Below are 22212 nucleotides of genomic sequence, written 5' to 3'. Positions count from 1 at the left end.
TCATGAACACAGAGTTCGTCTGCAAAAGTGCAAGCCTATATAAACAGCAACATTTGCTGCTTTTTACATAGAAAAAACCAATTTCGGGTAGCAATGGATACCTACATGTAAGTTTCACGTATTCTGTTCAACACTATTGATTCATTTCATTCATTTTTTTTTTATTTTTGCAAAGCTACTCAACAGTTTCGTTTTTATTCTCGGAAAATCAATAAGACGTACTTCCATCAGCCTTTCAATCACTTATAATTTAGATAAGAAGAGAAATTCTTTAAAAACGTAGTGTTAAACTGACATTTTTTAATTTTACTTCATATAACAATGCACCCGGCACGTTACGATATATTTATACATAAATATTGTTTTTCATGTTTTCAACGTACGCTGAAGTGAGGTTATGTTCATTTTAACGAATTTATATAAAACCTTGACCTTCCTCACAAATAACTTTGTTTTATGTTGTTCACAATTTAATATTAACTTTAATTTCTATTTAAAAAATTATAAAAGAAACAAATTTTAAATTCGAAGACACCTAAAATCAAGAACATTTAGAAGCATGAAATTAATATTAACTAGATACCACTAAAGAATTAATATTAAAAATCAAAGAAAATTTATTATGCAATATTATTATTCATGCTGTAATTTAAATACCACATTGTCTTAAATCCAAATATAATACTCGTGATGTCACCTATTCATGAAAAAATGAACTAAAGGTCATTAGTAGTAGGAGTTCAATATACGAATTAGATAAATAAATGAACGTATTCTTTACTAACATTATATATCATAAGTAAACAGCCAGAATTTTTGCGATAATGTCTATTAAAATAAAACAAATTATATTTCCAAAGTTATTTAATGTGACACACATTATAAATTTGTTACGATGTTGTTAATAAATGCATTCCTCTTCTGTTTTTGATATGTAATGAGATTAAAGCTAATATTGCTATTAAAGAAACCGATGCACAAATAAACGTCAAGGCGTGTTTATAGAAATACGGACATGAATTTCGAGGAACACACTGTCTAAAAGAGAATAATCATTACAAATTGCTCTCAGTCATTACTAGATATAAAAATTTACTATAAATCAGGTGAAATTTTTAAAAATTGTCCACCGATCTAACTGTCAATTGTCATTTGTCACTAATAAATCTTGAATCGAAACAAAACAGGTATTAATAATACATAATAAAACTTTAAACTGCTCTAATTATTGGATTAAATGGATATTTATAACTTTTTAAATTAGTACATTGTTTGAAATAATGTAAAATTAATAATTGATTGAGTTAAATAATGAAACGAAATATTACGGATGATCTGATCAGAACCAATTGAAACGAACGGATATTGTAATGGTACACTACACTAGTGTAAATTTGAGAAAGTATAAATCTATCAGTGTATGATCAATATACTTACAAGTGTTGAACTATGAAAACAACTGATCCAGATATAAGTTTATCTGTGAAAGTTACAAAACTGTATACCATACCCCCACCAATCCCATTCGTTTTCACGAAATTAGCCGTTAGACACAGGCTAGAAACCATAGTTGTTGATCCAGTAACACCTTTAAAATTATAAACATACACGTGGAAAAAGTAGACAGATAATATGAGTTTGGAGAAATTTCATTTGAAATTACTTTTCATGTGCCAATTACACAGTGTCTTTTATTATACTACAAATGTGACTCAATTTGATGTAACTGAACGTTTGTGGCCAGCTAAACAATTTAAAGTCATTTCATTAGTTTCACGGTACTTTTGGTGCGCCGTGTATAACACAAAATAAATGATATAAAAGCAATTGGTTCGATAAAAACTTTTATTTTACCTAGTAATGCTGCGATACTGTAAAGTTCTAAATCAGTTTTTGTTGATAGTCCTACTCCTATCCATATTGACGTTACCAAACCAATTATCGACCCAAAACAATAAGTTATCTATAATAAAACAAATAACGAAAATTTTATATTTTAAATTTCGCGCTAAAAAATTAAATTCAAAAGTGAAACCACAGAACATACCCTAAGGTATGTTCTGTGAGTGAAACTGTCAATTTCCAGTGGGTTCTCGTAAACTGATTGTGATCATTACTGATCAGTTTTCAATCGAATGTGGAATGAAAATATCAATTACCTTATCACTTACAATACCAACCAGACATTTGAGCAATAGAGATGTAACAAATGAAGTTAAATAAGAAGTTAAAGGAATGCTAGCTACCGTTTGTCTTATTCGATCTTTCCCAATATCATTTAAAGAACCACGTTCTTCTATATATAACGGTATGTATATCAAATTTAAAGTCGTTAATAATCTTGAACACATGTACCTAAAATTTTTATTAGAATTCATATTTAAATATGATATTTGAGGTTAACATTAGTGATAAGAAATAAAACAGCTACAACGTCATATTTATGTGACATTTGGATCATAGATAAAATGAAAATCAACAGAAGAAATGTTTAATATTATATTGAATGATTAGCGTAGAATCTAAGAACTAGCAATAATTTTCAACACCCTATTTGAATTATAATAGTAAGTCACTGTATTCCAAAATTTCATCATTAAAATAATAACTGTCAACTAAAATTACTACAAAAATATTTTTCTTTTTTATTTTGCTCACGTTGGGTATGATGTAGCTCAAGAATTGAAATGTAGAGGCTTACATTATAGATACGCAGTAAATTATGGCTTGTTTAAAAAAATGTTTTTGATTCATCCCATGTAATTCGACCATTTCTATATCGACTATTTCATCTCTCAATAAAGGCTCATATTCTTGATCGTATTTACCGAGCAATCCACAATAAAATAACATCGACGATAATAAACCAATAAATATGATAGAAACGGCTATTTCCTACAATTTATTTGAATATATAATTATGGAGGTGAATCAATTATTTAATTTTATTGTTTTCACTACTGACCTTGAATTTATAAAAATCGTTTGGACCTATACTGTCTTTCGTTTCATCATTTTTAAGAATCATTAGTGTTATTGAATAAACACAGATGTTACAACACACTGAGGCTATGTACCTTGAAAAAATTCATTTATCGTTTTCATAATACAGAGTCAATACAAAACAATTCAAAATATTTATAAAGAAAAAGATCTACACACAGAGTGATAGCTGATATCCTTCTCATACATAGAAATATCAGATTTTAAAAAAGAAGAAAAATGACAGAAGTCTAAATAGAACATCGTCTATACAAAAAGCGTAGAGTTTTAATCGAAATTAACACGAAAAGTTATATTTTTTGATGTAACAATTTTAAATTTATAACTTTAAACTTTAGTACTGTTATATTATTACCTTATTGCTGTTAAATCTGAACTATGTTTATAACTTCTTGAAAGCTCGGGTATAATAGACAAATGCGATATTTGTACAGTTGCCCAACCGATTTGGAAAAGAAATATACCTGTGATGTAATATAAAATAATTGATAGCGTGAAATTATCTGGTTTTATGGAAAATATTAAAGAAAATCCTATAGTAACGGCTATTGTTCCTGGAAAATAAACGTTATTTTATAAATAAAAACTCGGCAACTATGCGAATAGCTGCGTTAGTTTCAATTTGAATGTCAATCACAGAACATGAAAGTCGTCTTCTCTTATTTTAGATTTATGCGTTAGATTTCATTAGCGTTTTAATTACTAATAATTTAATTTATTAGTTTATTTGTCCGAATTATTTATTTTTTCAAATATGATCGAAGAATAGAATAATTGAGTATGTATTAAATTAGAAAAAGGTACATTTTGAGTTTAATAGTTTTTTCTATGTTTATATTAAACCTGTACGAAAATAATTTGTCTATAAATTAACGACAATTTTGACATGTTGGAAAAATAGACGTACCCCATCAATTTTTTTGTTTTAAAATTAAAAATTATCCAATAAAACCTACGATAGAGAAACGATTATAGTGATGTTATCTTTCAATTTTCATGTAAGTAATATTGCTTATATACATAAAAACGTACCTCCCAAATGCCAAAGTCGTCGATGTTTGGTATAATCAATACAATATCCCACAGCTGGTGTTGCTAGTGAATCAACAATTTGTCCTAGAAAACAAGCAAGTATGTGGCCTAATTTATCATTGAGGATAAATTAGGAGACGTACCTATCATTAAGAGCATTCCCGCTGTCGTTGATTCCATATCGAGCACAACTTGTAGGTAAAACAACGTATAACTAAACCACATTGCCGCACAGAGATCGTTGAATATGTGCCCCAAACCGTAACTTAATTTTTGAAAGGGTAAACAAAATATATTGGATCTATCCTCGAAAAACATGTTTTTTTCATATCCATTCATTGTTTTAATTCAAAGCAGTAATTGATATTCTATGTTCTGGAGGTTTGTTCTGTTTCAAGTAATGAAACTGAAATGATGTATTTACTAAGGTTTCTTTCGTACATTTACCTCTTATAGTTGAAATATTATACTTACTATATGAGTGAAATTGATACAAAGTATCATTTTACAAATATTTTGTTACTGAACTATTGAACGATGCCAGAACAAATTGTATACACTATTAAGGGCGTTAGATACGATATATTTTTCGATGTATGAAAACATTTGTCGTTTTTTTTTGGATCATAAAAAGGTAAAGAATTAAATCTTCATATCCTCTAAAGCAAAATGAAAGTTGTGAAATATCTATTAGAACTATCCAGTGGGGATTTTCGATTCGTTTTATTGAAAATTGTCAAAAATCGATTTGTTCGATTACTTTCTGATTCTTCATTTTTTGAAGAAAATTTCCGATTTCTTTATTCAAACTTGTCGAACATCGATTAGAATCATAGAGATATTTCGATTAATTTCCGATTCTTCATTTTTTGAAGAAAATTTCCGATTTTTTTATTCAAACTTGTCGAACATCGATTAGAATCATAGAGATATTTCGATTAATTTCCGATTCTTCATTTTTTGAAGAAAATTTCCGATTTCTTTATTCAAACTTGTCGAACATCGATTAGAATTATAGAGATATTTCGATTAATTTCCGATTCTTCATTTTTTGAAGAAAATTTCCGATTTCTTTATTCAAACTTGTCGAACATCGATTAGAATCATAGAGATATTTCGATTAATTTCCGATTCTTCATTTTTTGAAGAAAATTTCCGATTTCTTTATTCAAACTTGTCGAACATCGATTAGAATCATAGAGATATTTCGATTAATTTCCGATTCTTCATTTTTTGAAGAAAATTTCCGATTTCTTTATTCAAACTTGTCGAACATCGATTAGAATCATAGAGATATTTCGATTAATTTCCGATTCTTCATTTTTTGAAGAAAATTTCCGATTTCTTTATTCAAACTTGTCGAACATCGATTAGAATCATAGAGATATTTCGATTAATTTCCGATTCTTCATTTTTTGAAGAAAATTTCCGATTTCTTTATTCAAACTTGTCGAACATCGATTAGAATCATAGAGATATTTCGATTAATTTCCGATTCTTCATTTTTTGAAGAAAATTTCCGATTTCTTTATTCAAACTTGTCGAACATCGATTAGAATCATAGAGATATTTCGATTAATTTCCGATTCTTCATTTTTTGAAGAAAATTTCCGATTTCTTTATTCAAACTTGTCGAACATCGATTAGAATCATAGAGATATTTCGATTAATTTCCGATTCTTCATTTTTTGAAGAAAATTTCCGATTTTTTTATTCAAACTTGTCGAACATCGATTAGAATCATAGAGATATTTCGATTAATTTCCGATTCTTCATTTTTTGAAGAAAATTTCCGATTTCTTTATTCAAACTTGTCGAACATCGATTAGAATCATAGAGATATTTCGATTAATTTCCGATTCTTCATTTTTTGAAGAAAATTTCCGATTTCTTTATTCAAACTTGTCGAACATCGATTAGAATCATAGAGATATTTCGATTAATTTCCGATTCTTCATTTTTTGAAGAAAATTTCCGATTTCTTTATTCAAACTTGTCGAACATCGATTAGAATCATAGAGATATTTCGATTAATTTCCGATTCTTCATTTTTTGAAGAAAATTTCCGATTTCTTTATTCAAACTTGTCGAACATCGATTAGAATCATAGAGATATTTCGATTAATTTCCGATTCTTCATTTTTTGAAGAAAATTTCCGATTTCTTTATTCAAACTTGTCGAACATCGATTAGAATCATAGAGATATTTCGATTAATTTCCGATTCTTCATTTTTTGAAGAAAATTTCCGATTTTTTTATTCAAACTTGTCGAACATCGATTAGAATCATAGAGATATTTCGATTAATTTCCGATTCTTCATTTTTTGAAGAAAATTTCCGATTTTTTTATTCAAACTTGTCGAACATCGATTAGAATCATAGAGATATTTCGATTAATTTCCGATTCTTCATTTTTTGAAGAAAATTTCCGATTTCTTTATTCAAACTTGTCGAACATCGATTAGAATCATAGAGATATTTCGATTAATTTCCGATTCTTCATTTTTTGAAGAAAATTTCCGATTTCTTTATTCAAACTTGTCGAACATCGATTAGAATCATAGAGATATTTCGATTAATTTCCGATTCTTCATTTTTTGAAGAAAATTTCCGATTTCTTTATTCAAACTTGTCGAACATCGATTAGAATCATAGAGATATTTCGATTAATTTCCGATTCTTCATTTTTTGAAGAAAATTTCCGATTTCTTTATTCAAACTTGTCGAACATCGATTAGAATCATAGAGATATTTCGATTAATTTCCGATTCTTCATTTTTTGAAGAAAATTTCCGATTTCTTTATTCAAACTTGTCGAACATCGATTAGAATCATAGAGATATTTCGATTAATTTCCGATTCTTCATTTTTTGAAGAAAATTTCCGATTTCTTTATTCAAACTTGTCGAACATCGATTAGAATCATAGAGATATTTCGATTAATTTCCGATTCTTCATTTTTTGAAGAAAATTTCCGATTTTTTTATTCAAACTTGTCGAACATCGATTAGAATCATAGAGATATTTCGATTAATTTCCGATTCTTCATTTTTTGAAGAAAATTTCCGATTTCTTTATTCAAACTTGTCGAACATCGATTAGAATCATAGAGATATTTCGATTAATTTCCGATTCTTCATTTTTTGAAGAAAATTTCCGATTTCTTTATTCAAACTTGTCGAACATCGATTAGAATCATAGAGATATTTCGATTAATTTCCGATTCTTCATTTTTTGAAGAAAATTTCCGATTTTTTTATTCAAACTTGTCGAACATCGATTAGAATCATAGAGATATTTCGATTAATTTCCGATTCTTCATTTTTTGAAGAAAATTTCCGATTTCTTTATTCAAACTTGTCGAACATCGATTAGAATCATAGAGATATTTCGATTAATTTCCGATTCTTCATTTTTTGAAGAAAATTTCCGATTTCTTTATTCAAACTTGTCGAACATCGATTAGAATCATAGAGATATTTCGATTAATTTCCGATTCTTCATTTTTTGAAGAAAATTTCCGATTTCTTTATTCAAACTTGTCGAACATCGATTAGAATCATAGAGATATTTCGATTAATTTCCGATTCTTCATTTTTTGAAGAAAATTTCCGATTTCTTTATTCAAACTTGTCGAACATCGATTAGAATCATAGAGATATTTCGATTAATTTCCGATTCTTCATTTTTTGAAGAAAATTTCCGATTTCTTTATTCAAACTTGTCGAACATCGATTAGAATCATAGAGATATTTCGATTAATTTCCGATTCTTCATTTTTTGAAGAAAATTTCCGATTTCTTTATTCAAACTTGTCGAACATCGATTAGAATCATAGAGATATTTCGATTAATTTCCGATTCTTCATTTTTTGAAGAAAATTTCCGATTTCTTTATTCAAACTTGTCGAACATCGATTAGAATCATAGAGATATTTCGATTAATTTCCGATTCTTCATTTTTTGAAGAAAATTTCCGATTTCTTTATTCAAACTTGTCGAACATCGATTAGAATCATAGAGATATTTCGATTAATTTCCGATTCTTCATTTTTTGAAGAAAATTTCCGATTTCTTTATTCAAACTTGTCGAACATCGATTAGAATCATAGAGATATTTCGATTAATTTCCGATTCTTCATTTTTTGAAGAAAATTTCCGATTTTTTTATTCAAACTTGTCGAACATCGATTAGAATCATAGAGATATTTCGATTAATTTCCGATTCTTCATTTTTTGAAGAAAATTTCCGATTTCTTTATTCAAACTTGTCGAACATCGATTAGAATCATAGAGATATTTCGATTAATTTCCGATTCTTCATTTTTTGAAGAAAATTTCCGATTTCTTTATTCAAACTTGTCGAACATCGATTAGAATCATAGAGATATTTCGATTAATTTCCGATTCTTCATTTTTTGAAGAAAATTTCCGATTTCTTTATTCAAACTTGTCGAACATCGATTAGAATCATAGAGATATTTCGATTAATTTCCGATTCTTCATTTTTTGAAGAAAATTTCCGATTTCTTTATTCAAACTTGTCGAACATCGATTAGAATCATAGAGATATTTCGATTAATTTCCGATTCTTCATTTTTTGAAGAAAATTTCCGATTTCTTTATTCAAACTTGTCGAACATCGATTAGAATCATAGAGATATTTCGATTAATTTCCGATTCTTCATTTTTTGAAGAAAATTTCCGATTTCTTTATTCAAACTTGTCGAACATCGATTAGAATCATAGAGATATTTCGATTAATTTCCGATTCTTCATTTTTTGAAGAAAATTTCCGATTTCTTTATTCAAACTTGTCGAACATCGATTAGAATCATAGAGATATTTCGATTAATTTCCGATTCTTCATTTTTTGAAGAAAATTTCCGATTTCTTTATTCAAACTTGTCGAACATCGATTAGAATCATAGAGATATTTCGATTAATTTCCGATTTCTTTATTCAAACTTGTCGAACATCGATTAGAATCATAGAGATATTTCGATTACTTTCCGATTCTTCATTTTTTGAAGAAAATTTCCGATTTCTTTATTCAAACTTGTCGAACATCGATTAGAATCAAAGATATTTCGATTACTTTCTGATTCTTCTTTTTTAAAAAAATTTGCCGATTTCTTTTTTCAACCTTGTCAAAAATTGATTAGAATCATAAAAATATTTCGATTACTTTCCGATTCCTCTGTTTTTTAAAAGAATTTTCGATCCGTTTTATTGAAATTTGTCACAAATCAATTCGAACCATAGATATTTCGATTACTTTCCCATTCTTCTTTTTTTAAAGCATCAATAGATTTTCGGAAGAGAAGTTTCGGATTCATTCGAAAAAAAATCTCATTAAAAAATATGATGTTATTTCCGAACCATATAAGCATTGAAAACGCGTTTTATTTCTTCTGGAATCATTAAAATCAACCCAAGAAATGACAGTGCAAGTAACTGTATAGTCTATATGGTAACGTTTTTCTTCTTTTGCAGTCGACCGTTGCTAAGTTCATGTTAATCAACTGACATCTCTGTTATTTAGTAAATATTACTCTCACTTTATCGCTTGCTTATTCGTGCATCCTGGTACACAGCATGCCTTTACTCGTTTACTCATATTAACTAATTAAACACGACAGCACAATTCGCAACAAATAATAACTTTTGAATGGACAAAAATGCAAATAGCTAATAAACAAACAATATCAACGACTTGACTAACAGTTTAGATAATTTTTTAAGATTTGATGATGACTAGAATTGTTAAACCGTGTAATTAGTGAAAAAAAATACGTGAAATAATCGATGATGGTCCCAAAAAAATTTATTTAGGGACACAATTTCGTGAAATGTAGATTTTCTATTGCAGCTGTCGATAATTTCGAAGGTAGCGTACATTTCTTCATATATATGGTAAAATATTAATTATTTTTATCTAATTAGATTGTGTATTGAGGTAAAATTGGAAAAAATACAAACAACTAATTGAAAAGTACTTTAATTCACATAAACATATTCGATATTAAAAATTAAATATTCGCAAACACTCAAATTTCGAATTAAAAAATAATTATATGGGCCTAATTATGGTGTGTATACTAAATTTTTGTAGCTTTTCTTAGTAATAAAACTTTTGCTCTTTAAAACCAATTTTTTAGTACTAAATATATAGTTTAAATGGCAAGTTTACGTTTCTCGAGATCGATACATCAAAATATACTTAAATCGAACAAATTTTGCCAAAAAATTAATAAGATATTAAGGCAACTGTTCTAACATCGTAAAATAATAAAAAAAATATTTTTGATGATATTTGTGGTAGAAAAATGTTGATAAAGGTTGTTATAATTAGAAAATTAACAAATTTCCCTATAAAGACTATCAACTGCAGTCTCCGACAATATATAAAGCAAAATTAAGATGAAGAAAATCTTTAGGGTCAATATAAAACTAAATAGGAACATTAAAGGAAATAAATGCTATTTTTGGACTAAATGTTTGGAATAATGAAAAAAAAAGTGTGAAACACCAGTCTTTATAAAAATGAATAAAAAACTGGTGAGTATAAAAAATAGAGTTAGGAAATTTGTAAAAACTGTCTGGATATTAGAAATTTCATTATTTACTGAAATAAGGAGGAATTTCTGGTGGTATTCATTATGTGTTACAAAAAATACTGTCAGGTGTGTTAAATAGTTTGTAAATTCAAAAAATTGTGCCACATTAATGTTAAATTCAACGAGAGTCAACCATAAATAGTGATATGTGGATAATGTAATGTAAAAGTTACATTGGTGTTAAAAGTGGAATTTTGTACATAAATAGTGAATCAAAATAATTGAATTGAAATTTAGTGAAAATGGACAAATAGTAACTAAATTCTTCATGGGATGACCATAAATTATGCTACGTGAATAAATGGACGTTATATTGGTAATAAAAGTGAGGTTTCATAGATAAATAGTGATTCTACACCATTTGAATTGAAAATAAGTGGAAATTGACAAATTTTGCTACAAATAGTAAGAAAATTCATGAAGGAAAGACAATAAAAAGTGCTATATGAATAAATGATCGTTATATTGGTAACAAAAAAAGGATTTCATGGATAAATAGTGATTCTAAACTGTGTGAATTGGAAATAAGTGAAAATTGACAAATTTTGCTTCAAATAGTGACAAAATTCATCAAGGGACGACCATAAATAGTGTTACGTGAATAAATGAATGTTATATTGGTGTTAAAGGTAGGATTTTGTCAATAAATAGTAAAAAAACATTTAAATTATAAATTAGTGAAAATGGACAAATAGTGCTGCAAATATTAGATAAATAGTGAAATATTTGGTATCAGAAGTGAGATTATGTAAATAAATAGTGATTAAAACGATAAAAGAGTCATTATAATCAAGAAAACAAATTTTCTATCAAACAATTCAAAATTAAATTTAAAATTAAGCCACTAACACGATTTAAAGAAGCTACCAAAAATTTTCCAAATTTCTTAAAAACCCCTAAAAATAGCAGATCCTCACTGATTTTGAGGCTTTTCACAACAGTAAATTAATCAGAACTTTAAAGAAAAATTTAACAAACATTTTTTTTTAATAGCTTTCTAATAACACTAAAATTTTTCCAAATGTCACTGTTTTAAATCTGTTTCAAAGTATCAGTCAAAATAGTGTCAATAATAGTCATAAAATAAAAAAAAAATGTCACATAAAGTGTTTTTTTCACGATTTTTCTAATTAAATATAGAAAAAAATACCTACAAGATACTAGATACTTGAAAATATTACTAAAAATCAAAATTATCCAATTAACTTTGCATAGTACTATGCACGGTTGTTTCACCTGTAAGTGTATCTGTCAAATAAGGTATTTTAAGTGTACGATACATATATTGCTTTTCAATTGGACTATTAACAGTCCAAACTATAACTCTCACCCCTTTCGACCGCCAATTCCGTATCGTTTCACTGAAAAAATTGTTAATAAAAAAAAACTATTAAATTAATCAAAATCACACTTACCTACAAACCAAATCTTTGTGTAACAAGATAACCGACAATCCTAAGACGTAGTATGTGATTCTAGGTAATGCCCATGAGTGGAGGCAGTCTAAAATCCAAAATAGAGCGTTTTTTAGTACTTTCATTTGCTTAGTATTACAAAAAGTCGAATTTTTCAAACTACTATGTCTGAAATTATCCGCTTTCCATGCTAAACATCCAATAATATCCGGCGAGCTTCTTCGTATCTATAAAAATTGTTATAATAACATTTTTCGAATTATAAGGGTGGAAAAACTTACTAAATATATTATATTAGGAAAAAATGATGTCACAACAGCTTTAGTTTTTAATTCTGGATATTTTTCGAAGATTTTTATAATCAAAGGGACAATCTAAAAGTTATAATGTTATCTTAGATCCCTAAATTATCAAGAAATTATTGTATTAATATGTTAATTCATCAATTTACCTTACTGTTAGGTTCTTTAATGTCAATAAATATTCTTTGCCCCATCCCGAGCATTTGTTGTACAGCTTGTTCTAAAGTTGGTACATGAGCGTTAGGAAATGAATCTCTGTTAAAAAAAGTTGATTAAAAATATGAATGAATTAGGGAGCGAAGCTTTTTTTCATATAATACCCAAGCACAAGGGGGTAAACCCTATAACACTCTACTAGTGCCTGTGAATATTGATGCAACACTGTTAGACAAAGATTTTTGAGTCCTAATAGTGGAGAAAAACAATTTTCATCCATCATTAGATGACTTAATAGTCCATCTCAAAAGCAGATTCATCAACAACCAGTTTCCAGAAGAATCGTTGATGAAGAAGTACTAATATACAAAAAGATATTTTTTCCACACATTCTCCATTTCCAGGTGTAAGTTAAGTTATCCCAATGAAGCTGTTATAACTCCCCAAAATAAAATTGTAGCTACGCCCTTGTTAATGATTAATTCCATTAAATGTGTATAAAAATAGATGAAAAGCTTTTAAATACCTGTATGCATGTTTTACGGATATGTCGATGTTTGCTAAATCTTCATACTTTATATTTTTGATTAAAACATTCATATCGGCCATTCTTTCTAAATCGGTATCGTGAAAAACTATCGGGACTTGATCCGCCGTAAGACATACATCTAATTCTATTATATCACAACCTTTTTCGTGACACTATAAATATATAATATTTACTCTTATTATTGATGAATTTGTATAGTGCACTCACTTTTTTGAAAGCTTCTATGGTATTTTCCGGTGCATCTAAACCCGCTCCTCTGTGAGCTATAGTTTTTATAACAAAACCGTTGTTGTCTCCAACAGGATCTTCAATAATTTTTCCCAGAACAGCTTCAACAGAAGCCGTAGTAGGAGGTGGTATTCTAAATATAAAAACTAAACAAACTAATGCTCCGGTAAATATCAAAGTTAATGGCATTAGAGTAGTAAAAATTTCCGAAATGAGGAACCAACTACCGTAAGTAGCATAGACGATTGTTAATGCACTTGGGATTAAGTAGAAAAAATCTGTTTTCATTTTTGTATTGTTCACTGGAATTTTAGATATTAAAATTTTTTATTTAGGGAATATTCATACTCTGGACCATTGTAGCGAATACTTTTATTATGACATTTTTGTTTCTACATTTGACAGTTTAAATCATAGATAAACTAAAAGTAAGGTTAAATATTTCAAATCATAAATATAGTTGTTAATTTGATGATAATTATTGTTATAGTAAGTAAACTGCTATTTACCTTTCTTATACGAGGTTAAATATGAAAAATGTCAAAAATTTTAGTGAAAGTAGAAATTATATTTTATATGTTAAGCATTCTAGAATTACAATGTCTATAGTGAGAATACATTGACTAATCGAATAACATCTATCTATGGTCTAGGTAAAAATGACATTATATATAAAAAAGAAGTTTTAAAAGAAAAAAATACCATAACCTTTAATATATTTTTTATACAAACAGTTGTGATAAAATATTTAAAAGTTTATATAATAAAACTGAATAAATTGGTGCAATGGATAGAAATAGAACCGTATCTGTTGATGAATTTCCAACAATATGTAGAATATGTCTATCAACCAGTGATTTGTTACCGTTTATTTCTATCGATATCCGCAAAGTTTTTAACAATATTACGAATATAAAGGTATTTAATTAGTAAATATTAAGTAAAATTATTGCTACGCTACCTCTTTATCGTAATATATTTTTTTCAAAGATGTTTTTTGAATTTTTTGATATTACAATCTATTTTGGTCATTTATACTCAATTATAATATTTAGGTTGTAGAAAACGATCTATTGCCAAAAAATATTTGCAAAAACTGTTTGAACCAATTAGAAAATATATCGCAATTCATAAAGCAGTCTGTAGTCAATCATTCCCTCTTAATTGAGGCATTAGATCAAGGTAATGTTAAATTATCTGAAGATTGTGCTAAAATCGACTATCACGTAAAAGAAGACGAAGATCAAAAACCACTTACAGTATTCGAATGTGATATTTGTAAAGTGACATTTACCAATAAAAAATTACTGATCCATCATGTGAAACAGCACTTGAACCAGAAAGTTTCAGTAAACATCATTTCCAACAAGAATTCGTGTGATTTAAAATGTGAAATTTGTGGAAAATGTAAGTTTTTGAACTATATTTTGTTAATTTATATATGATAGGATATTTTTTTTTTCAAATAAGAAATTTTTTATTTGATTTTGATTCTAAGAGGACAGTAGTTGCATTTGTTTATCATTCACACTTGATATAAATGAATATCTTGGTAAAAAAATGTTTGTTTTAGTATTTAGTACAAACATTGCTTTACTCAAACACAACAAAATGCATAAAAGAAAAAAAGAATCTCAAGTTAAAAGTGTTAAATATAAATGTGAAGAATGTGATCGAGTTTTAAGTTCAATATATGCTTTAGAAAGCCATAAAAAAACACATACTGGTGAAAGACCATTTAAATGTGAACACTGCGAAAAAGATTTTCCTTACCTCGGAAGTCTCATTATCCACACAAGACTCCACACAGGTAAATAATCAAAATTTATGCACCACTGGCCAAAAGTTTTTGCCCACCCTATAGTTTGACTGATACACACAACAAAGAAAAATAGTTGTAAAACTTGTTATCACTCATACAGATCAAAATAATGAGAATATTGAGCTCAAATTTTGGAAAAAACTTCTAAAAGGATCGTTCTAACCATAAATAAATTGACATTGTCCTAAACGTTGGTGTCATTGAGATACGGGGGTTGAGAGTGTGAAATAATGAGTTCTGAAACTTGTTACCACTCAAATGCAAGTTTTCTTGTACAGCCTCGTAAACTTTTCCCAGTATCATTTCAGACAAAATATCTAAATGGCCTTGTATAAAGTAAGACACCCTCTCGTTTCGACCTTAACTAGATATCATAAAAGGAGTGGGTACAAACTTTCGAAGGGTAGCTTATATCTATTTATTACTAAACGATGTTATTATTAGGAGAAACCCCATATATTTGCTCGGTTTGTAATAAAGGTTATCGAAGTTCTACTAGTCTTAAAAAACATAAAGAAAAACACGTCACAGAAGAGGATATCATTAATAATGATGAAAAAAACTTGTCTGATCGTTTGCAAAAGATAAAATGTTCATTTTGTGATAAAATACTCAGTAAACATGGTTATGGAACTCATTTGAAAACGCATACAAATAGTAAAAAAATCTTTTGCTGCACTATTTGCAACAAGATGTTTCAAAAACATTCTCATTTACAGAGACACGTTAGAATCCACACAGGTACGAGGATTTTCTTTATTTATACACCAGATACATTTTAATTTCTTACAGGTGAACGACCATTTGTTTGTAAAATTTGCAACAAAGCTTTTGTTCAAAATGGCGATTTGAAACGACATACGACAATCCATTGTGACCAAAGGGAATTCCAATGTCAATATTGTGGGAAACAATTTTTCACGAAATGTTCCCTTAGCACACACATTTTACACCATTGCAAAATTTCCAAAAAAAAATCTCAAGGAGATGAGATGAAAATCGAAATTAAATCTAAAGTAAATGAGAGACCTTTCTTATGCACTATATGTGGGAAATCGTTTACTGCGAATAGCAGCTTGAAGGTCCACAATAGATTACATACAGGGGAAAATCCATTTGTTTGTAATATTTGTAACAAGGCCTACAACAATTCTAGTGCTTTGAAAAAACATATAATGAGATATCATACCCAAGAAAAACCCCACGTTTGTATGGTTTGTCAAAAAGGTTTTCACGATTCGACAAGTTTGAAAAGGCACGTCAAATTAGTACATTCAGTATTAGATAATATTAAAAATAATTTTGAAACTACACTTCTAAATGACGATATTTATAAATAAATAACAATTTTTTGTGTATTTTTTTTATATATCTGTTAATAAAAATGGATAAAACTCGTTATAATTTATTTTCCTTTTACGATGGGTGTTTAAAAATGAACTAAATTTAACCTGGTCAATTTCTTGTGATATCTCGGAAATTCAAAAGTTTTTGAAAAATAGACAGAGGATAAGCATCATTGAGGCTTTAATTGATGATATTTAATAAATTAAAAGATTAAAAAAGGGGATCAATCATCAAAACTTGAAGAAAAACATCATCGAATGGTAAAAAAGATCGATTAGAAACTACATAGAGTGGAAAAATCTATTAGTTTGTAATTTTGTGTGTATTTTTTATATATCTATTAATAAAAATGGATAAAACTCGTTATAATTCATTTTCCTTATACGAGGGGTGTTTGAAAATCAACTAAATTCAACCTGGTGATGACTATGAATCAATTTCTTGAGATATCTCTGAGAGAGGATAAACATCATTGAGGCTTTAATTGATGATATTTGATAAATTAAAAGATTAAAAAAAGGGGATCAATCATCAAAACATCATCAAAAAGTACATAGATCGTTTAGAAATTACTATTTGAAATACCTACTAATAGAATATTTATAACAATTAATTTAGAAAAAAAGCTATCAGTAAAGCAATATTGGGGTCATTTAGGACATTTTAGAAGGAAACTATCAGTAGAACAACATAGAGGTCAATCGGGAAATTAAAACTGCTATCAGATTTGATTTAAGAACTTTGAATGGGTTACAGGTGCTTAATACATCAAGGTTAAACAAATACTTGAATTGATGAATTTAAGTTCTGTGAGGAGCAGTACAAAGCCGTGAATCATTTATAAAATGTTCAGTAATCAGAAATAAAACATTTTTCAGGATAACCAACTTTTAGTAGAGATAGATAATAAAATTAGTTGAAATTTTGTTATCTGCAAAGTATAAATTTATGAAAGGGGTGAAATCGACTTTGTAGACCACAATATAATTGATTAAACCCATTATATATATATAATGTAATATATATGCAAAATTAATGAGGTCATTTACCTATCCCTAAATTCATGAACAAAGTTTATTATCACTCGATTACCTAGAGGCGGATAAATTTCTTGTGATTACTTCCTTTTAAAGTCGAATTTAGTTCAAAAAACTTGTATAAATACACGAAAATAAACAATCTTATAGCTTATGATTATAAATGTAGACAATCGAAATATTTTGAGGGTTATTTTTAAACTTTAACGTATATGAAACAATGATGGTATCATTTACTTACCTTAAACTTCTTAATTTTAATTTGAATATCAATTCCGATGCTTCTTGCGAAAGATGTTATGTTTTTAATTTGAAGTTTTGACTTGGCGGGGGTAGCGCCGCCATATTTACGTCCAACCATAATCATTAAATTAAAAATTCTTTTAATTTAACGGTTCCAACACAACGTTTGAATAATTGTTTTTACGATAATATCAGTTAATTAATCTATCACTCCTTGTATTTTATTGTTCCATTAATGTCACTTAAACAACTACAGGTTTTAATATTTTTTCAGTTCATATTATTAATAAAAAAATTATATATTAATGGAAATTAATTTGAAATTAGTTATAATTGAATAAAAACTGTATCCATTGAAATAAATAAATCTTATTATAATTGATTTTTCTGATACGAGTGCTGTTAAGAAAGTAATTCGATGTTTTAGTTTTGTACAGCAATAGGCGGGGCAACCGCAGCCATCTTGGTATTACAATGTTTATAAATTCAGTATGTAATTAGACACCATAGAGTGAATACCGTATTTGTTGTAATTTAAATATAGCGATGTGTTATGAGTATTTGAGCTTTATTAGATATCACATATTAAAGCTTTAAAAGAGCTTTTATATAAATAATAAAGCGAATGCGTCGCTTTTTGTAAGTAAGTTTAACAGAAGATAATAAATAGTGTAGTAATTTCATGATTGAAAAAAAAAATCCAACCCAGTGCATTTAATTTTGAATAAATTGGTTTTTTGAACTGTATAAATAGTGTTATTATACCAAGTGTTTTAAATTCACGAAAATATTAGGATTAATATATAAGTACAAAAATTTGTTAAATTATCAGTCATCCCTCGTATTTAATTTATGAAAAAAGTTTTGAAAGATTAAAAAAACACTAAAATGTGAAAAAAAAAATTTTATTTCAATTATAATTCACTTTTTGCATCCATCTTCTATATTTTTATGGTGTCTATTGGTATGTCTCCGTAAATTACTTGAATCCCTATAACCTTTCCCACAATAAGAACATATGTGTGGTGTTTCCCCTGTATGTTGACGTAAGTGAACTTTTAATGTGCTGCTGTAAGTGAAATTTTTACCACAGTATGAACAAATATAGGGTTTTTCTCCACTATGGATTCTCTGATGTTCCTTAAGATGATTTGATTGTATGAAAGTTTTATCACATTGGGTACATTTGAAAGGTTTCTCACCCGTATGGGTTAGTACGTGGTTATTTAGACCACTTTTCTGGTGAAACTGTTTGTTACAATGAGTACACTGAAAAAAGTAATACCATAACAATAAAAAAATGTTTTAATCGTTCTTAAAACTTTTCCTTACTTGAAATAACTTCTGACCTGTGTGTATCCTCATGTGTATGTTGAGATACGTTTTCATAGTGAATTTTTTATCGCAAAAATTGCAGGGAAAGTTTTTTTCCTTAGTATGTGTCATAATATGATTCGAAAGGCATGATTTTTGATGAAATCCTTTATTACAATGTTTACACTGAAAATTTTTAGTATAAATTTATACTGGATCATATTATAAAACGTACCTGAAATATTTTTTCCCTCGTATGCGTCAATAGATGTCTCTTTAAATCGTTGCTTTGGATAAAACTTTTACCGCAGTTTCCACATTCGAACGGCTTAATTCCAGTATGACTTCTAATGTGTCTTTCCAAATGAGAGCTTTTCATGAAATTTTTCCCGCAATAATTACACAAAAATTTTTTGGGTTCTTTTTTATATTTATGCATTCGAGAGTGATTGCCAAATGACGATTTTCCATAGAATATTTTATTGCACATTTTGCATTCGTAGGGTTCGTTTTGTTTATTTTTGCGCTTAATTGTTGCACGTGGACGCGTAACTATGAAAGAATCTGGCTCTTCTGGCGCCCTTTGCGTATCTGAATCATTATCTGATAAATTACTTTCTTGATTGATTTGTTCCTCGTATATTTTAATTAAGATGAGTTCTTTTGTTTTACACTCGTCGATAAAAGCAGAAAAGTCTTTAAGTTTAGAATTACAATAAATACAAACGTGTTTAGGTAATTTATCCTCATTCATCTAGAACTAATGCTTTAGTTTTTTTTTTGTCTACGAATTTATAAATTATTACCTGACTATCTATTAAATATAGATACAAAGTAAATAAGTTTTGAGTGAACGGTTGTATATTTCCTTTATTTAAACAAACACGACAAATTCTTGAAAAATCGTCAAAATAAACAGATATATCGGCCATTTTGTTTATGTAGGTTATGTTTTTATATTTGACAGCGATGATTCTGAAATATCGATGTATATGAATCGAACTAAATCGATTTTTAGATTCAAATTTTTATTATTTTTATTAATATAAATAATGATATGGTATTGATATAAGAAAAAATAATATTGAAGCTATCTTATAATTCAAAATTCTATGTCTTTATACATATATATATTGATAATTTTCATCGATTATTTACTAAAGCACCACCTATGGATTAAATACTAAAGTAATTATAACAGATGTTAAATTATAGTCCAGTCATTTTAGTTTCATATACGAAATTTAATATAAAAGATTTGAAAACATATCAAATTGTTTAATAAAAAAGTAAGTAGAATCATCAGTTTTTTTTATAATTTATTGAAATAATATTATTTTAATCCTATTAATTTTTCAGTTTCATTCCAAATATCATTACAAAACTGTTCATTTTCCAAAATTTTAGGTTCGCTGTGTAATTGATAATTGTAAAAATATTTCCCGGTCACATTTTTGATTCTATCAGAAGTAGCTAGAAAACAAACTCCATCCACACATTGCTTAACGTCCTTAGTAACACTTTGAACTATACATTTAGCTACAGAATATTCGATTTTGGCAAAAAATCCTGTATCGCCACAGTGATTTGCGGTTAGAAACGTCGTGTTCATCATATCCGGGTGAACGCAATTACTAGTAACGTTAAAATCTTTCAATTTTTCCGAAAAACCTTTCGATGAAATCATATTACAAAGTTTGGTGTTATAATAATGTATAGCGCCGGAAATAAAATGTGGGGTGAAATAGTCCGGGGTTTTTAATTTTTCTACTGACATTCTATGAGCCATCGAACCGTTGGATGTAATAAATACAATCCTGGAATTACCAGATGCTTTTAGTTTATCCTCCAAAAGGGTAGTTAATAAAAACGAGCTTAAATGATTAACTTGCATAACGCCATCTAAACAATCGACAGTTTTCTTCTTCTTCATACAAAATATACCAGCGTTGTTTATTAAAACGTCCAATTTATTTAAATCCGACGAAAATTGTTTGACAAAATTTTTAACAGATTCAAAACACGCTAAATCTAAGTTATACGTATGGATATCATCGTTATTCGACTGGCAAATTATCTTATCTTTAGACTGTGTTTGGTTATCTTTATCGGCCATAATTACCTTGAAATTTTTTTGCGATAATTTTAGGGCTATTTCAAAACCAAGTCCTTTATTTGCACCTGTTACTAGAGCTATTTTTCGTACGGGATCCGTTAAGGACATTGTCGAAAGTTATAAGTTTGACGTTAATGATAATTGAGAAGTCAATATAAAAAATTAAACAACAAAAACATTAAAATACATTTGTTTATATGTATGTCACTAAGCCGATTCTGTTTAAATACTCAACCCTAAATTCTTCTATTTTCTATACGTTGGAGTAGTACTGGTTAGCTACTTATTAGGCGCTAATGCATCTAGTTGATGACAGTTATCATAGAACACAAACATATCGTGAATAAATTGTTATACTTGAGGCTATACAGTATTGCCAGAGTTAAGATATTACCTTGAATTTTGAGGAAATTCATTACTAATTAAATATTATTTTTTTTTTAATTTTTATTTGAAGGGTTTTGGTTTTATTTATTACGATAAATTATTTACTTCTTCTAAACATATATAATGCTATTTTCGTCAATAACAAAATGAACTTTCGTTTTTATTTTTATTGAAAATTAGTAATAAATTATTAGTTGTTTTTCTATGTTATATTTATCAAATAATATATAAAAAATTCGTTATCGATATTATACTGGTGAACTACGTGTGACATAACCATAGATAAAGTTTATATACAAACTATTTCGCTGATGACATGAAACAATCGATAAAGTTGACATGAAAACTATTATTTTGCGCAACATATAACCATAAAAAAAGTGTATATAGAAAATATTCATCTGGGCGACATATAACCATAGATAAAGTTAATTTCGCTGATGACATAAATCTATCGATAAAGTTTATAGAAAAACTATCCCTCTATACAACCATAGACAAAGAAAATATACGAACTATTTCGCTGATTACATAAAACCATAGATAAAGTTTATATACAAACTATTTCTCTACGTGACATATAACCATCGATAAAGTTGACATGAAGACTGTTATTTTGCGCAACATATAACCATAAAAA

At 27.9% G+C, this 22212-nt stretch overlaps 5 protein-coding genes across 10 annotated transcripts; 1 reads left to right on the top strand and 4 right to left on the bottom strand.

Moving 5' to 3' along the window:
* Window positions 1-846: 846 nt before the first annotated feature.
* On the bottom strand, window positions 847-4909 carry LOC130893906 (major facilitator superfamily domain-containing protein 12-like). Of its 4 annotated transcripts, XM_057800354.1 has the most exons (10): window positions 4510-4909; window positions 4179-4441; window positions 4036-4119; window positions 3359-3557; window positions 2966-3077; window positions 2702-2895; window positions 2160-2355; window positions 1855-1963; window positions 1438-1588; window positions 847-1038 (listed from the first exon to the last, which is right to left on the bottom strand). In XM_057800354.1, exons 2-10 carry the CDS (start codon window positions 4372-4374, stop codon window positions 891-893), a joined length of 1389 nt encoding a protein of 462 aa, XP_057656337.1. In that variant the 5' UTR covers window positions 4375-4441; window positions 4510-4909; the 3' UTR covers window positions 847-890. The 4 variants fall into 4 exon arrangements, with proteins under 4 accessions (XP_057656337.1, XP_057656336.1, XP_057656339.1 ...); XM_057800353.1 differs by having other exon boundaries at window positions 4179-4909; XM_057800356.1 differs by having other exon boundaries at window positions 847-1034; window positions 4179-4909.
* On the top strand, window positions 3884-16532 carry LOC130893905 (gastrula zinc finger protein XlCGF26.1-like). Of its 2 annotated transcripts, none has more exons than XM_057800352.1 (5): window positions 3884-4001; window positions 14362-14713; window positions 14880-15116; window positions 15573-15869; window positions 15921-16532. In XM_057800352.1, exons 1-5 carry the CDS (start codon window positions 3981-3983, stop codon window positions 16466-16468), a joined length of 1455 nt encoding a protein of 484 aa, XP_057656335.1. In that variant the 5' UTR covers window positions 3884-3980; the 3' UTR covers window positions 16469-16532. The 2 variants fall into 2 exon arrangements, with proteins under 2 accessions (XP_057656335.1, XP_057656334.1); XM_057800351.1 differs by lacking the exon at window positions 3884-4001 and adding an exon at window positions 13828-14224.
* Window positions 10021-13725, bottom strand: LOC130893907 (glycerophosphodiester phosphodiesterase 1). The gene is made up of 6 exons (XM_057800357.1): window positions 13286-13725; window positions 13055-13230; window positions 12522-12627; window positions 12352-12444; window positions 12071-12297; window positions 10021-12016 (listed from the first exon to the last, which is right to left on the bottom strand). Exons 1-6 carry the CDS (start codon window positions 13592-13594, stop codon window positions 11857-11859), a joined length of 1071 nt encoding a protein of 356 aa, XP_057656340.1. The 5' UTR covers window positions 13595-13725; the 3' UTR covers window positions 10021-11856.
* Window positions 16533-18644: 2112 nt separating the features above from the next.
* LOC130893823 (gastrula zinc finger protein XlCGF8.2DB-like) lies at window positions 18645-20216 on the bottom strand. Of its 2 annotated transcripts, none has more exons than XM_057800227.1 (4): window positions 19876-20216; window positions 19305-19823; window positions 19088-19255; window positions 18645-19024 (listed from the first exon to the last, which is right to left on the bottom strand). In XM_057800227.1, the coding sequence occupies exons 1-4, from the start codon at window positions 19999-20001 to the stop codon at window positions 18677-18679; spliced, it is 1161 nt and encodes a 386-aa protein (XP_057656210.1). In that variant the 5' UTR covers window positions 20002-20216; the 3' UTR covers window positions 18645-18676. The 2 variants fall into 2 exon arrangements, with proteins under 2 accessions (XP_057656210.1, XP_057656211.1); XM_057800228.1 differs by having other exon boundaries at window positions 19305-19829; window positions 19876-20007.
* A 21-nt stretch (window positions 20217-20237) lies between these two features.
* On the bottom strand, window positions 20238-21332 carry LOC130893824 (retinol dehydrogenase 13-like). Its single transcript, XM_057800230.1, has one exon. The coding sequence runs from the start codon at window positions 21291-21293 to the stop codon at window positions 20403-20405; it is 891 nt and encodes a 296-aa protein (XP_057656213.1). The 5' UTR covers window positions 21294-21332; the 3' UTR covers window positions 20238-20402.
* Between the last annotated feature and the right edge of the window lie 880 nt (window positions 21333-22212).

This window comes from Diorhabda carinulata, chromosome 5, assembly GCF_026250575.1.
Source record: "Diorhabda carinulata isolate Delta chromosome 5, icDioCari1.1, whole genome shotgun sequence".
NCBI classification, from domain to species: domain Eukaryota; kingdom Metazoa; phylum Arthropoda; class Insecta; order Coleoptera; family Chrysomelidae; genus Diorhabda; species Diorhabda carinulata.
Note: the sequence above shows the minus strand (reverse complement) of the source record. Positions and strands in the feature narration are given on the sequence as shown.